General features: G+C 49.6%; 1 protein-coding gene across 1 annotated transcript; it reads left to right on the forward strand.

Moving 5' to 3' along the window:
* The first annotated feature begins 6,749 nt into the window (after window positions 1-6,749).
* On the forward strand, window positions 6,750-10,421 carry LOC139827665 (T-cell activation Rho GTPase-activating protein-like). Its single transcript, XM_071807210.1, is given in 11 exon segments — window positions 6,750-6,845; window positions 6,948-7,001; window positions 7,317-7,383; window positions 7,773-7,910; window positions 7,913-7,953; window positions 8,148-8,309; window positions 8,394-8,503; window positions 8,618-8,813; window positions 9,044-9,156; window positions 9,899-10,060; window positions 10,394-10,421. Coding segments are annotated over 11 exon segments (1,086 nt in total). The 5' UTR covers window positions 6,750-6,830.
* Window positions 10,422-16,655: the final 6,234 nt, after the last annotated feature.

Here is a 16,655-nt window from a genome sequence, read left to right on the forward strand (position 1 = left end):
TTGCCTTTTTTGGTGTGTTTTCTGAAAAGTAGCACAAATGCAACATTTGTTCTGTTGACGGTGGAAAGACTGACTGGAACAACGTGCAGTATGAAGTTATAATGGGGGAGGACGCTCATGTGTTTTTAAAGCATTGGCGATCTGTGCCTCTCTGTTTTTGTGTCACATTATCCTCTTGCCCCACAGCACCCCAGGAGGACATTGAAAATCCTGTTTGCACCACAAACGAGGTGAGGCAGGCAGAGCAGGAGCTCTGCCTCTGTGTGCTGCTGTTCCTCTGGAAAAGGGAGAGGTCTGAGCCAAATCTGTTTCCTCACCCGTGCAGTCCTTGTTAAATCATCTACACAAAATGAGCCCCGTTGAGTATTTCTACGAGCCTTCTTGACATGGAAGGTCTTGGGTTTTCATGCTCGAGGGCCTGAGCTTGCAGACCTTGTGGTAGTACACAATAAATATTTGTGCTCCGCTGAAATAATGCTGAGGTACAAGTAACTGAACTTGGCTGGTTGACCAAGTACAAAAAACCTCGTGGATAGGTATTGTGCTCCATTTCTGGGTTCATACAGCCCTTTGCTCAGCGGGAGCTTGGGACTCTTGAAATACTGAGAATTGCATAAAGATTAAAAAGAAGTGCCATGATGTGAAAACCATTTGGGAACAGTTAATGACTTGCCCAGCCCATCCACCAAAGCCATTGCTGAGAACTTGCAAACCCAGAACATCACCTTAATCCCCGCACCTTGTATCTTGCAGCCACTCCCTTTGATGATTTAAAAAGGTGTATCTAATTCTTAGCTGGCCTTCACTGGAAAGGAATGCAGAACGATCGCAGTTTTGGTGTGGTGTAATTACCTTGCATTTCTTGCCCTGTTACCACTGACATTGCGCTCCTCATGCCTGGCTTTATAGGCTGACTTGTACAACCTCTCTGTTTTGTTTTGCTTTTTTAATGACATTGGTGAGAAGATGGGAGGTGTTTTCTGGTTTCGTGGAAGCTTCTTTTGGTTTCTGTGTGGCAAGGCACTGAAGTCCTGTTTTTTTGTAAGACTTGGAAAAAGCTGAGTAATACAATAAAGGAGAAAGTCTGGGAATAAGTTTGATTCCATGGTTGGAGCCAAGTCTATAATAGCTCAGAGGAATTCCTCCTTGTAAGAATTATAGCAATAAAACTGCAGTGCTGATAAACAATTGGGTTGGGTGGTTTTTTTTTGACCTTTGTAGCTTTGCTGCTGCGAATCCTCATGCAGAGGTCTGGGAGACCAAACCTGATGCTGCACAGATTTGCCGTGGGTAGGTGCCCAAGGCTTCGTCGAGGATGATGCTGACCACGTGTCACAAGGGGCCGGAGAGCAGGGTGGGAGATGTTGTACCTGCTCTCTTGCTGTGTGGCTTTGAAGTGTCCTGAGGATGATTCCCCTGGCGCTGTGTACCGAGACTAAAGTGCAGAGTGCCACGTACCTGCAGTTCATAATCCTGCCCTCCCATGCTCACCTGTGGGAAAGACAAATGACAGTTATCGGTATGGACAGGGTGTTTAGCACGCCTGTGTGCTTTCACAGGCTAGTGCTCTCACATCTTCATGGATGGACGAGGGAATCCAGGGCCGTGAGCAGCATCCCCCTCTTGACATTTATTTCAGGTGGCTTCCGTGCTTTTTGTTGCCCCCTGAATTATTCTGGTCTGAGTCTTTCCCTTAGGGGTTCCAGCTCTGGCTGCGCAGGAATCCAGTGCAGAATTCAGTTTTCTGGGGTTCTCAGTAACAGAGGTTGTGTAAAACGGTGTTTAAGGAGATAGTCCTGGTGATTGAGTCACTTGGTCACACACAGAACTACCGCATGTCTGGTGCATAGTACGTGTGTATCAGAAATATTTGTCTTGCAGATTGTTTTTTGCCAAGAAAGGTTGGACCAGGTGATCCTTCTTTACTGGATCATTATTTTGTGAAATCTGCACCAGGAACCAAGGGTATGTACATAAAGGAATGTCAGATAAGGCATTAGTTACTGGTTGAAGGCTGTTCATGTTCAGGATTGTTCAGCTCTTCCAGTCCCTTCCATGGAGAACTGATGTCCAAAGGCGTGGGGCAGGCAGAGGTAATACCTGCAAAGTTGTGGCAGGAGTTGCAGGCATCCACAGGAGACAAAGTTCTATAACTCGGAGGTTGGTCTTTTTTGATGTGTCTTATTTCGGGCTCCTTTAGTATTATTGATAGCCTATCTCAAAAATTTTATTGTGAATCTCATGATGTTGTCTCTTTTTCCTTTGAGTTTCACTTTGGAGGACCTTATACTGTCATATGTACCTGGCTTTTATTTTGTTAATGTATTTGTTTTTAGAGAGGCAATTTCTAGCTTTTTTTAAAATGAGGCAAATTCTAGCGATTTCTGAATGTGTCTACTTTACTAAAAACTGAAATATAGTGGCAAATAAAAATGACTGTAATATATATATATATTTAGTGTTATGATTTTCATGCCAACCTCATGAATTTAAAGATGGAGATTCATGACCATGATGCATAATGCCTGTATACATCCACCAGAGGATGTGGAAGAAGACTGGAAAATGGCATTTTTTTAAAGTATCAAAATGTGAAAACAGTTTTTCTATGTACATTTTAAATTATTAGTGACTGCTTCTCATCCTCTTTCTCCCTGTCCCCTGACAAGGGGTAGCCCTCCCATTTTCGAAAGAGAGAAGATGCACTTGTCATCCTCATGGCAGCGGCCCAGGGAGAGCTGCAGACAGAGGGTGGGACTGACTGTGGATGCCCCAGGCATGGGGAAAGCCACGCACACCCCTGAACGAGGCACAGGGACCTCCTTGCTAAGCAGATGGCAACACTGCCTTCGTGCTGATTGGGAACCCTGGATGCTGCTTTCCCACAAAAATGCTGACAGAGAATTGAAGCCCATGACTGTTGAGCACTGTAACACAGGACTGAGCACAGGCAAACACAACGCAAACAGCTGAAATGACGAGTTCCCCATGGCAACAAGAACTCATCTTAGAGTCACATTTTGGGATGTATTTTCTTTTGTCTTAAAAGTCTCCCGACTTTTACTAGGCTATTCCAGCACTTCAGGCTGCTCTAGGTTCTGCCAAACCTCCTGGGGCATGATGGTCCTAACAAGTCCAGCCTTCAGCCATCTCAGGCCCTGGAGACCTGTTGGAGAGACTGGAGCAAAGAAGAGGCACCCTTAGTGCAAAGGCATCTGGTGGCATCAGTTGGAAGAGGATGCGATTAGGCCACACTTGAGCAAAATGGAGATGCCCAAGTCCCTGATGGGCCTTGCTGGGGTGCACCCTCAAGTGCTGAGAGATCTGGAAGATGGGTTTGTGAGGCCAGTCTTGCAAGGGAAAAAAGGGAGATACGCCTGAAGACTAGAAAGAAAGCAACCACCACATGGCCTGATGGATGGAAAACTGTCAGAGTGCCTGGGCACAGATGTTGTTGTCCAGTGGCACCAAGTGCAGTTGGGATCCAGGAACCAGCAGAGAACCCCAAGTGGCTCATGAACTGGGAATGATATAGGGAAATTTACTTTGATATTAAAATCCCGGCTGCTCTAGAAGTTGACTCTTTTTTCTCAAATTATTATTATTATTATTTTTTTATTTATTTTTTTTTTAAGAAGGGGTCATGGGGAGGGGCATGAATGATTTATCTTCATGGCTTCTAAAACATGGATTGTAGCGGAGTTATGGTTTAACCCAAGCTAGCAATTTAACCACGATAGTCGCTTGCTCTCTCCCCCCTGCCCTCAAATAGGGGAGAGAATCAAAAGGGAAGAGAGAACCTTGAATTGAGATAAACACAGTTTAAAAAAATAGCAGAATACTAATACACTATTAGTAAATATATATATATATATATATAAAATAGAAATAGAAAAATAATATAAAATAAAAGATACTCAATGCAGTTCGTCATGAACTACATCCACAACAAACAGCTGATCCTGGAGAGAAAAAAGGGGAAAAAGGCAGAAAGGCCCAGAGGCCTCTGTAAAACAGCAGGATGGCAAAAGGCCAAACTAAAGAAAGTCCTGAACAGAACCCCCCTGAACAGGTCTCTGTCCTGGCTCCGACAGAGAGCGAGCAAAGAGAGAAACTGGAAGATTGCAGCTCTCCTTAAATATGAAGCATGACACTAATGGGATGGGATATTCTTATTGATCAGTCTGGATGTCAGTCAAGCTCTGCCCCATCCATGCCGCCTTTCCGTGCTGTCTCACACCTGTGGGTAGAGAACTCAGAACATCTTTGGCTCTCAGACCAGAGCAATTAAAAACATCAGCTCTGTCCTGGGGTGTTATCTCTTGTGCGCAAACTAAATTCAAACAATGACAGCACTAGCTACAAAAAAGAAAGATTTCTAACTGAATGAAGAAAATTAACCTATTTTCAGTCAAACCATCACAAGCGGTCAAGATAGATTATGCCTTTCTCATGGAAATTTTTGTGTTTGTCCAATCCATAGCCCGTGGAGTTCAACAGACACCTCTGACTTCTCTCCTTTGACTCAACAGCTCGATGACACCTCCTGTCACTGGGGTTAGCACAATTACTGCAGATAATCTGCTCTCTACCATGTCATAATCTAGGCTGCCTCCTATCAAATGATCTATGTGAGAATACAACCAAATGTTACACATCACATGAACACTATGAAGAGATTTGACATTCAAATGCAAAAAGTTTGAACAGCTTTTAATAACTTGCAGGAATAGAAAGGGGAGGCTCCGTATATAAACCACAAAACAATAATGCAGATTTTCCACATTGATTTCTAAACCTTCTGTGATGATTTATGTCAAATCCAAGCTCACATCTGCAAGGTCCTGCACTGCAGTCTGCATGGACAGTTTCCATACAGTGACCTGGATGCTGCAGCAGAGTGTCCCCTCAGACAGCAGGCAGTGCCACACAAGTGGGGGAGAGCGTGGTGCTGGCAAGCAGAAGGACCTGGACAGGCTGGAGAAAGGGACTGATGGGAATGTCCTGCCTTTCAAGCAGGGGAAGAGCAAGGCCCTGCACATGGGGAGGAAAAGCCCTTGTCCCAGGCTATGCTGGGGGACACCCATCTGGACAGCAGCTGTGCAGAGCCCCGGGGTCGTGGTGGAGCCCCAAGACAGGGATTTGGAGGCAGCAAAGTCCCCTGGGACCAAGGCGGCTGCTGGGCTGCAGTAGGCAAAGCATGGGCAGCAGGTGGAGGGAGGTGGTCCTTCCCCTGGGCTGTGTCCTGCTCGGGGCTCCCCAGTGCAAGGCAGCCATGGCCATAGTGGAGAGAACCCCCAGGCCAGTGCCCCCCCAGCCCCCTCCCACTTTCCGTTGCGCTGGGACTGCTGGTCAGTTGGAGCCACCAGCCAGAAGAGACAGCAGGACGGAGCTGTGCTGGCACCCAGCAGCGCTGGCAGGAGGCAGGGTCTGGCCCCGCAGCGCTGCCCCGGCACCGACGCCAGCACCAGCACCAGCACCAGCACCAGCACCAGCACCGGCACCCGCGCCGCGTCCTTGCTGTGGCCGTCTGCACCGCGTCCCTGTTGCACGGCCAGGGTCCTCCTGTCCCGGGTGGGATGGGCCAGGCCAACTGCTGCTGCGGCTCCAGGTGGGCTCCCCCTGCGGCTCGGGGACACGCGGGCACGGCCGGGCCCCGCAGCAGCGGCATTTCTCATGCCCGCCGCTCTCTGCTGGGCAGGGAGGCGCTCAGCGACACCGAGCCGGTGCTGAGCGCGGACGTGCGGCTGACCCGGGGCTGCAAGGGGAGCGAGAGGCGCCTTCTCCTCCTCCAGGAGGAACTGCTCGTCGCCAAATTGCAGTAAGAGCCTCAGAGCCCAGCTGCCTTTCCCCCATCCCTGGCCCTGGGAGCCGGGCAGGGCCACCCTGGCACCAGCCCCAGGTGCTGGATGCACCAATGGCCGTGCCAAGAGCAGGGGGGGACAGGGCTGTGCCTGGGGGAACCCCAAGGAGGGAGGCCACCCCCAGCTCACTGCCTGCATCTCCTCTCTGCAGACGTGGCAGCACCCTGCGCCCACAGCTCCGCCTGGCCCTGGACCAGCTGTGGGTGCTGAGCGACAGGAAGGAAGTGGCGCGGGAGGGAGAAGAGCAGCACGAGGAGGGCAGCGATGAGGACCGGACCTGCCTCATCTTCATCTGGCCCAGCGACTCCTGCGTTACCCACTTTGGGTGAGTCGTGGTGCCACGTGCCATGGCTGGGCAGGAGAGGTTCCCATCTGTGCCCATGCCAGTCTGGGAATGGCCTCTGCCCCCCGTGCAGAGCCTGGGCAGGGAGGGATGGGGGCATTGCCACGTCCTGCATCCCCTGCTCAGCTCTTGGTGCCCAGAAGGGAAGGACAAGAGCAGTTGCTCTGGCAGGACAGAGGGAGCCAGGGCTTGGGCAGTGCCTCTGTTCTGCCCCATGGGGCTTCTTCCTGTCCCTGTGTCCTTCCCCATGGGGCAGGGCTGTGCAGGTGACTGGATCTGCCCATAGGCTGGGGAGCAGCGGGGCCTGATGCTCTTTCTCCTCTCTTTCTGCAGCTCACAGGCACTGAAGGAGCTGTGGCTGACTGCACTGCTGGGGTAAGGGGGGGGATACTCCAGGCACAGACAGACTGGGGATCACAGCTCCCCAGCCGGGGAGAGGTGACCCCGCAGCTGCCGGCAGCTCTCGGGAGGAGCTGCCTGACGAGAGAGAAGAGGTGCCTTGGGGATCACCCGGCTGTCCCCCTCTCCCTTTGTGTTGCACAGGGGAACAGAAGAAGCCAGGAGACCCCGAGTCACCTATCTGCCGTCGCTGAAGATTGTGGAGAAGGAGCTAAACCACCGCCATGCCACGGCACACGGTGTGTCTGTCCGTCCTGGGCTCTGTCCCCGAGCACTGCTCCTCCAGCCCAGCAGCAAAGCAGTGGCTGCTCACCTGCTTCCCCTCCTTCCCTCTTGCCCAGGGGAGGACGTTCAACACCAGGAGCCTGGAGAGACTGATGGAGCGCCAGGCAAGGGTGCGAATGGCTGCCTTTCACCTGCCTCTGGCTGTGCCGGGGTGCCAGGGATGTGCGGCAAGGGGTGTGAGGTTGTGCTGGATGGAGGGAGGGTCCCGCGCTGCCACTCAGGGACTGGAGCGGCTTGGGGAGCCCGTGGAAAAGCAGCACATCTTCACTGGCGGTGCTGGGAGGAAACCTGTTGTGTGGGGCAGAGAGCCCGGGAGGGCAGAGGGTCTCAGCTGTGCCGCGCTCAGGCTGCTGGTGCCGGTGGCAGCTCGCTGGTGGCCCTTTGTGCTGCAGGGCTGCCCTCTCAGCGCAGCCTGGTTCTTGCAGGCTGATCCCAAGGAAGGGCCTCCACCAGCCCCATCTGGAACTGGAACAGGACTGGGTCACACAACAGGTGAGTTTTCTAAAGAAAGGCAACCTCCAGCAAGCGGTGGAGCTGCACTCGTCCCTTGAGTGTCACCATGCAGGATGGGCAGCCCAAGGGAAGATGTCACCTGGAGGAGCAAGGACACCAAACATGCAGTGGCTGCTGGACGTAGTTCTGCAGGTCCACGCATCCTCTGGTGCTGCCCACAGCTTGGAGGACGGCAGGGCCAGACCTGTCCCAGGCTGTCCCGCTGTCCCGCTGTCTCTCAGGAGCCTCCAAATGGCAGACACTGAGCCAGAGCTGCGGCTCCAGCTGCCGCTCCCTGCCCGTCCTGCCACAGCGCTCAGCTCAGCTCTGCAGGCAGGGCAGGGCAGGCAGGCTCCATTGATGGGCTCTTGCTCTGTTTTCCTTTGCAGCAGGAGGCAGCAGCAGCAGCAGCAGGAGGAGGAGGGGGCTGCCCTGGCCCTTTGCTCTGCGGCGCAGCCCGGCCGCTGCCCAGGCGCCAGGGCAGGAGGGCTCCGGCTGCAGCAGGGCGCTCTTTAGCCAGCCCCTACAGCCCTCTGTGGGGAGGAAGGCACACTGCCCCAGCCCATCCAGGTAACCAGCCTGGACAGGGGGTCCCCAGCCCTCCCTCCAGATGCTGCATGGAGAGGCTGGGTGTCCCCAGGGGCTGCAGAGATGGGGGATTGTTGTTACAGCCGTGGCTCACGCTTCTGCAATGTGAGCAAGTTCTCTGCCCACTGCTGCTGTAAAGCATCTCCTCATCCAAACATGTAATTCTGCTTCTACAGGAGCTGCTCGCTGTCCTACGTCGGGAAGGACCATCGACGGAGGGGATTTTCCGCAGAGCCGCCAGCGGAACAGCGCTACGGGAGCTGCGCGAGGCCCTGGACCGTGGCCTGGACGTCGACATGGGAAGCCAACCTGCAGGTCTGTTGGCCGTCGTCCTGAAGGTGAGCGCTTCTGACCTGCAGATGGAGGAGCTCCTGGCTGGCCTGGCGTTTTCTAGGGCTCACTTGGAGCCCTTGTCATTGCAGGACTTCCTCAGAAACATCCCCTCCAAGCTCCTCGTGGAAGATCTGTACGAGGAGTGGATGTCATCCATGGAGAAGCCGAGCATGGAGGAGAAGAAGGAAGAGCTGAAAGTGTAAGTGCAGGCAACCTGCTGAATGTTGAGCAGGAGCCATGACCACTGGCCAAGACTACCTGGAAAGCTGTATGAAATATCTTCTTTGTTCATCTTGTGTTCCTGTCTCCTTAGGGTGGCCAAGAAGTTGCCAGCGGCCAATCTGCTGCTTCTGAAGGAGCTGCTGTCGCTCGTGCAGCACATCGGCCACAACGCTGACACCAGCAGGATGACCTTTAACAACCTGGCCATCTGCGTTGGGCCCAGTCTGCTGAGCCCACCCAAGGAGGAGCTGCTGCCGCTGGAGGCCATGCTGGGGGTCACACAGAAGGTACGCTGTCTGGAGCAGCCGGCTGCAGCCTTCCCGGCCCATCAGAGCTCGGCTGCTCGCAGCTCTCTGGATGCCTTCTCCTCCCTGGAGCCAATGCTGGTGGGGTGGCTGCCTGGAAGAGCAGCCCCACAGCCACAGCCTCCTGCGCAGAGGCGAGGCTCAGGAGCGGGAAAGGCTGCTTGGTGCCTTTTCGGGCGGCTGGGTTGAGACCAAGGCTTTGATGTGTGCAGGTGAACGTGCTGGTGGAGTTTCTGATGGAGAACTACGGCAACATCTTTGAGGAGGAGTCAGCTGGTATCTCCATCAGCGAAGGAGTCACCAGTAGCAATGGAAAGATCCACTGGTAAGGGGAAGGACTCATGGTTGTCACAGACTGGTGTCGGGACATGAGAAATGTTAACGTCAAGAAGACATCCGGTGTAGGGCATTGGCAGGGGTTTGTTTTACATGCTGCTTCATTTCAACAAATCAATTCTTTGCACATGCTTTTGCTTTCTAGATGGACATGTGGAAGAGCAAAGGGGCCCTACAGGCAGAGCAGACGAGGACCATCAGGTAAAAACCTTTCTGGATCCCTCCCTCCCTCTGCTGGACAACATGAAAAAGCTGAGTGAGACACAGTGGTGGAGGGCAAAACGGCAAAGGTATGGCACCTCCACAAAGTGTCACAGGTCAGAGGTTTGTTTCTCATGAGGCCAAGGAGCTGCTGTGCCGCCTCCTGGCATCTGATCCCTGATGTGTTTGGGATTCCTGCTCCCCATGGAATTATACATTGCAAGTAAAACAAAGTGTGAGCGATGCAAACCAGGATCTTCTCTGTAGAGCTCAAGTGGCGATTGGGCAGTAAGTCACTTGCTACTCTATGTTGTCTCTTGCCACCCTGGTAACTCCCAAATTTCTGCTTTAGGCACCTTCATCTTTCCCTCCAACCACCGGTGAAAGTGTGGCAGAGTCCCTGGGGCTCCCGGAAGAGCTGAGGAGCCTTTCAGAGGATAGAAAGTAAAATGAGCTCGCTTTAGCTGAAATAAGTACTGTCTCCAGTGGATTGTGGCTTTCCATATCTAATCACATTGTACAATTGAAAGGTTTGAAGGCTCTCCCCAGGATGAGGAAAAGAGAAGGAACAGGAAGCGAAAACACACCTGTGGAGATTACAGTGACAACGACATGGAAAAGAAGAGGAGGAAGATGTTTGGGGATGGAAAACTAAGAAGACAGAGGATGGTGCCGAGGCTCAGGAAGCCCAGGTGTGTATCAGCCTCTCTTGCCCATCTTTCCCAGCTCTCAGCACTGCTCTCAGTCAGTTCAACTTGCTGAGTGTCAGCTCCCCAGGGGTTCCCAATGGAGCCCTGCTGCATGGCACTGAGACACTGGGCATCTCTGCACAGGCACAGGTCTCTCAGGGCATCAACCATGGGGATGAGGCGACAGAGCCATCCTGGAGCCACTGCAGCCACAGCTCTCTCTGCTGGGCTGTCCACAATTCCTTGTAAATGCTCTTCCCCAAGGAAAGGGGAACCAAGTCTTGCCTATTCGTGCCATTTTGCGTTTATCAGTGTTTTCTGTCTCTCTCATTGCAGGTCCCGTTTTCCTGTAACTGACTGTTAGACCTGTTGCTGTTGTTCACAATAAAGTGTTTTGGAAGTTACAAGAAAGTGTTTTCTAAATGTTGATGTCCCCACGGTTGATGTTCTCAATAAAATGTTTCCTTCTCTGTTCTGACTATGTGTGCTGTATGATTTTTAGGACTGGGGAGATGTTATTTGGTGATGAATCCTCAGCGGGGGAGGTTGGGATCATCCCTTGTGCCAGCATCCTTGCCAGCGGCATCAGGGCTGAGTTCAGGTGCCTGAGGAGCCAAACCACAGCACAGTCACACAGGGGGGTGGAGGCCGGACAGGACCTCTGCGGGGGTGAGTGTTCCCTCAGCTCCTGCTGGGACTGTGGGCACCACACAGCTCCTGCTAAGGCCTGATGTGTGCTGGGAGCAGCGCCATGAGCTCAGGGCGAGGGCAACACGTCGGCAGACACGCTGGCCAGGAAGGGCATATGGTGGAGCGGGGAGTGCTTGGTCTGTGGTGAGTCCTCACAGAGGAGCTGGGCTGAGTCCCTTGTGACAGCATCCTTTCCAGCACACATCGGGACTGATTTGAAGTGGTTTAGAATTGAAACCAGAGCACAGAATCACACAGGAGGGTGGAAGTTGGAAGAGACCTGTGGAGCTCTTCTGGTCCAGCATCTGCTCAAGCAGGTTTCCCTAGAGCAGGTGTCCCAGGACCATGTCCTGCTGAGTTTGGTGGATCTGCCAGAAGCAGTTCCAGGACGTCAGAGCGGGGACAAGACGCAGGCAGGGCACGGTGGCCCAGAAGGGCTAAAGGTCCTTATGCAGCCACCGTCCCCTGCAGCTTGCTGTCCCCTGCAGACATCTTCCCTGCATGCTGATTGTCAGGCAGTTTCATCAGACCCCGCTAACTCGTGGCAATGGTAGAGACTGACTTCCATGCTGGGCGGTATCAACACCTCAGCTCAGCCAAGAAGCTTCTGAAGCAGCTCCAGCAGCCGACCTGCTGAGGTTTTTGTGCACCCCAGTGTGATACGGGAATACCCACATCATGACGGAGGTTGAACAACAAGCACTCCTGGTGTCAGTAGGCACATATTTTGCTCATTGCACAAGTTACAAGTTATGTGTTCCAGATTGCCAGTTTTGGATTCAAAATCTTGAGTTTGAAGCTTAATGCATTACATGGTGAATGAGTGAATTTCTGTGTTAGACTAGCCTGGACAAAGGGGATTGAGCTGTTGTTTTCCATTTTTATCTGTTTGTTTTCTTAATGATCTCACAAAATAGAGTTGAATTTATAGAGTATGTTTGCCTGTAAATGTAAGGTCCAAACAGACTGCTCAGTCCAGAGGAGGCTCCCTGTTGCTTTGCATGGTCTGCAGGACAGGGTGGCGCCTGTTTTCTATTTTCAGAAAACCCACTGAAAATATTGTTCATTAAGTTAAAAGGCCTGTCTTAATAGTTCTCTTTTTACAGTACTTTCTGCAAATGAAACCTGGAGCATGGGAATCACATCCATACATTTCAATTGCCAGCCTGAGCAGTTGAATGTACCTGCAGAGCAGGTGGAAACATAGTGCGTACCTGGATTTGCTAGACATCACCAGTTGGTCCAAAGTGGTGTACTGATTTTGGTGCATCAGGAGTAGAGTCAGCATCTAACTGAGTCCCAGACATCTGCAGTTACAGTATTAGACTGACAACTGCCCTTCATCCTTCAACAGTGCCTTCAGAAGACCTCAGGTCACTTGGCACGTCTGCCCAGGTAGGGAACAAGGTCATCCCTGAGAAGAAAAGGACAGGTGGAAACTGCTTTGAGTGACTGATGAAGCCAGGATTTCACTGCCTGTGCACATCGGTTTCAGGTGCTGTATTGTTACCCAGGACTTGTTGCAGTCTCAACTCATTTTCCCATCTGGATCATATGAGGTATCCTCCATTAGTGACACTTTGCTCTGACAGGCATCCTGCTGTGCATTGCAGCAAGCAGTTCAGAGCTCAATAATTTATCTTGGAAGCATGTTTTGTACATGACTTAGAAGATGGAAGAGAACAGGAGTATTGCAACAGTGAACTGTGGGGTGGAGAAATACGTTCTGCCCTGTAGTTTCTAAGCATTGCACTTTGCCATCTATTTTTTCAAAACTACTTTCTCTCCCATAATTATCTCCAAAAGAGAAGGCTGATTTGGGGTGTGGTTTGTGTTTGTTTTTTTTTAGGGGGGGTAGGTGGTTCATTGATTTCCATTTTTTAATATTAATAATAAAGTTGACCAAACAAAAGAAAAAAAAAAGGCGATATATTACCTAGCATTTAAAATAGAGAGGTTGTGCATATGTGCCACAGCACACTTCATCTGTGGACATCAAAGTGTCTTGCAGAGGTCATAATCCTGATTTCAAATATGAGGAAACAGAGGTGCTGAGAGGCAAAGTGGTTTAGCAAGTCGGTGGCAAAGCTGGGCAAGAGTCTCCAGAGCCTGCACGGCAGACGGAGATGAGGGAGCAGAGGAGGACAAACTCATCCTCACCTAATCAGGTCCTCAAGTGCAATGAAGGCACAGCGACACTGCAGGGAGAGCAGCAATTCCTGTCACAAGCCATGGAGCCAGCAAAGCCTGGTTTCCTCTGGTCTTGTGTCTAAAGGCTAATCTGGGGGTTTTCTGACGTTGGCCTTTGATGGTGCAATCACAGGGTGCCACTATGGCCTTTCCCTCACTAAGGGCACCAGTAGAATCTGGCCCCTCAGATTTGTTGTCTTTTTCCCAAAACTTTTGGGTACTTCATCATTTTTGGGCCTTTCTGTAGGGTGCAATCACTGTGCAATCACAACAAACACATTCCTGTGTGCACACACACATGAAATTGCATTGCAATGTAACGGGGTACCTAATCCTATGGATAATCAGTCAAAAATTTAATATTGTAGATTTATAAGTCTGAACTTTTTTTCTCTGTAAAAGAGTTCTGAAAGTCAATAATGGGCGGTACAGCAAGGATGTTCATGCTGTTGATTCAGTAGCCACTATTGTTTAATCTTATGGGAAAATGCTTCCTAAGGGGAGACACAAAATAGGACTTCTGACTTTAAGCCCTTAGAGACCCACTATGAAGTGAGACTCATTCAGGTTATTCATTTGATGAACAACTTGAGTGAGAAGACTTTTTTTGCCTGTAGCCATACCTCCTTGGGTCATGGTCTCATCATATCTTGCTACCCAGAGAGGGAGAGGTTGAATGGGAATTTTGTTGCAAAATTCTGAAGTAGTGATTTTCAAGATTTCTTGATTTGTGAACTCCGGAAATACTTCGTGGGGTTCCTCAGCCTCCTTGATGGTAAATTGAAACCTGTGTGTGTTCAGGGAGCTGATGGACATGCTATCCTTAGGTGATCTACCTTTGTTGCAAGCTGTGCTACACAACTGCTGGTTACTATTCATAACTGCTTTGAAATGGCTTGCAGTGTCACTTTCTGATTAACAGTGCATCCCTCCCTGCTTTCTGCTTCTTCAGATGATATTCACAGAAAGTGGGTAGCAGCTAAAAGTCATCTAGCTTTTGACATTCACCCTCTTTGACCTTGAACTCTCTTCTGGTGAAGTCCACACTACCCATCAATTGAAAAGACGGTGTTGTTCTTCACCCACAGGAGCGTTGTGAGAGTTTTAATAAGTTCTTTTAGATCTTCAAGTGAAATGTGCTATATAAATGCAGATTAATGTCACTAGAAAGCCTGCAGGCTATTCGCCTTGTGTGTCTCTTCTGTGGTGTCTGCCAGTAGACTTGAATACATTCGCAGCTCAGATTACTAATCTCAGATGTAATATATCAACTGAACAGACTTTTGTTCATTATGTTTTAAATATTATAGTGCACTGTATCACGCAACCTATGATAATACTGTTTAGCATCTCTGTTATTAGACCATCTCTTGGTACTTTTGTTGTTACAGGTCCCAGAGGCATTGTTTATGGGCAGACATAGTAGTACTTCAGTTTTCCAGATAGGAAAACTGGGGCCCATTTTCCAAGCGAAATCTTTCCTACCTCTCACAAGCTTTCCCTCCAAGCACTGAGAAACTGTACTTTCAAAAGCACTGAAGACTGTAATTATATGATCTCAACACAAAGTTTGCAAATGAAAGTAAGTTTGCTAACCATATTTTTTCTCCCTTTGTGTGGTGTAAGTGGCACTGGGAACTGCAGTGGGTGGGATCCCCATGTGTCTGGTTCCTCTTGATGAGATGATTTACCTGGAGGGCAAAGCCCTCACCCATTAGCAGTGGCTCTTATTCTACTGGTTGAATATTGAATGTTTTACATCCTCAAGTACTTCACTAATATTCTTCTCTTAATACTGAGCCTTTTTTTCTCTTTACCAATATGTCCCTTGAGTAGCAAGGCTTTACAGGCTCTTGTTCAAAAACAGTTATTTGGAGAACATACACAAATGGTGGTGGAGAAGAAATACCTGAAGACCCCTCTTCTTCACACTTTATCAGGAAAATATCCTTATTAGTGGGCTAGATGGTCATGGTCCTCCATCTTTTCTTTTTCATGAACCTGACACTCCTTTGATGTCCAGTGGTCTGATGTCAAGACATGACAAGAAATATTTCCTTCCCTCCAGCCAAAGTGGGTGCTTCGAAAGGAGGTGCTGGTTTGATCTCTGTTAGACTGAAGATGGCAATTCCATGTCTGCCTTGGCTTTGGTGAGTGGCCTGGTTGCCTTCATTGATGCATTGAAACTTGGTGTGGCAATGTGAGAGGTAAATCAAGGAATAATCCTCTTTTATGCCCATGTATCTGTGGGATTCAAAATCCACACCAGGACCCATTTCCTTAGCTTTGGCTATTTTAGGTGTTAATTGCAACTACCCAGCAATTATGGCACCTCATGTTGGATGTGTGTGTGAGTAGCTGGTGTCTGAGCATTTCACTGCTGGATCCAGGCAGCTGGAAGGAAGGTACAGGAGTTGCTGTCACCACACCTAAACCCTTTGTCAATCTGGGACTAGAGCACCCAAGATGAGTAACTGTTATTGATGGGTGAGCTGCCTTGTTTTTCCACTGAATAAATAAAGCAGACTTTCCAGCTGTTCCCTCCTCCAAGTCTCTCCCAATTCCTTCCAGCTTCCCCACATCACTCCCTTTCCCTATCTCCCCATCTTTTCTCTGTGTCTTCCTCCTGCAGTTTCATCTCTGGCAGGCAACTCCCAGGGTGGGATGGTTTTTCCAACTGAAGAGGGATTTTCAAGGGCAACCTGAACATCCTGAATGGTTGCCTGTACAACCCTCTTCCCAAAATCATCTGTGTCAAAAAGTGATGCTTTTGCTTTGTGTTGCAATGATCATATTTAATTGTTAGTTAAATATTGAGGTCATCAGCCACTCCTATTCCTAAAGAAGCACTATGCTGGAGCATAAGGGCATTTATGGACCAAACCATATGCAGAAGACTTGATCTTTCCATTTCCCCTTCAAAGCCAAGGTTGCCATGTTTTCCCAGAACCTGTGATCTGACTAGCAACTTAGTGTCCTGCTAGGTTGGCTGGTCCTGAGGCGCCCATGTTTCCTGGTACTTGTTTCAGAAACTGCAATGATTTCAGCATCCTTATGGAAAACAACTCAGACAATCCTTTGGGCCTTGCCAAAAGTAGAAGTGCAGCACAATAGGACACAACAAACCCTATCTTGTAACTAATACACTAGTCAAATGGATAGACTGCGCGGACATTCTTGGTCAGTATACAATAATGGTGGTGCTATACGAAGCTTTTATTCCATCAGAGCAGTTCTATCACATTGATTTGTGTCAGAGGATAGCTGGGTAGCTTTTTTATGTGTAAATCCACTTCCTAACCTGGCAGGTTTTACAGCACTGAAGTGTCAGTGAGATATTGGTGCTTGTTTCTTCCATGTGTTCTGACAGCAATATGCATCTGATCCTCTTTGCCAAGGGTACAGCTTCTTTAGAAATGCATTTTGTGGAAGAGTTTCGCTTGGGGAAATAGTTATTTTTAATGACAGCTTTATGCTGTTCAAATATTAAAGTCTTTGCATAGCAGAGGTACACATCATTATTCTAGCCTAAAAATGCATGTGCTTGCACGGTTCTGGGAATCAGTATAAATTATGCTAGCAAGAACATGTTTTTTGTTTATATGTTGAGAAAGCCGGTACTGTAATTGAATACAACTCTAAACTAAATAAGCTTGGCATTATTTTTTCATTCACAGGCCACCCAATTGAAATATATCCACACAATCACCATATCGAC

Source organism: Patagioenas fasciata, chromosome 3 (genome assembly GCF_037038585.1).
Source record: "Patagioenas fasciata isolate bPatFas1 chromosome 3, bPatFas1.hap1, whole genome shotgun sequence".
Lineage (NCBI taxonomy): Eukaryota > Metazoa > Chordata > Aves > Columbiformes > Columbidae > Patagioenas > Patagioenas fasciata.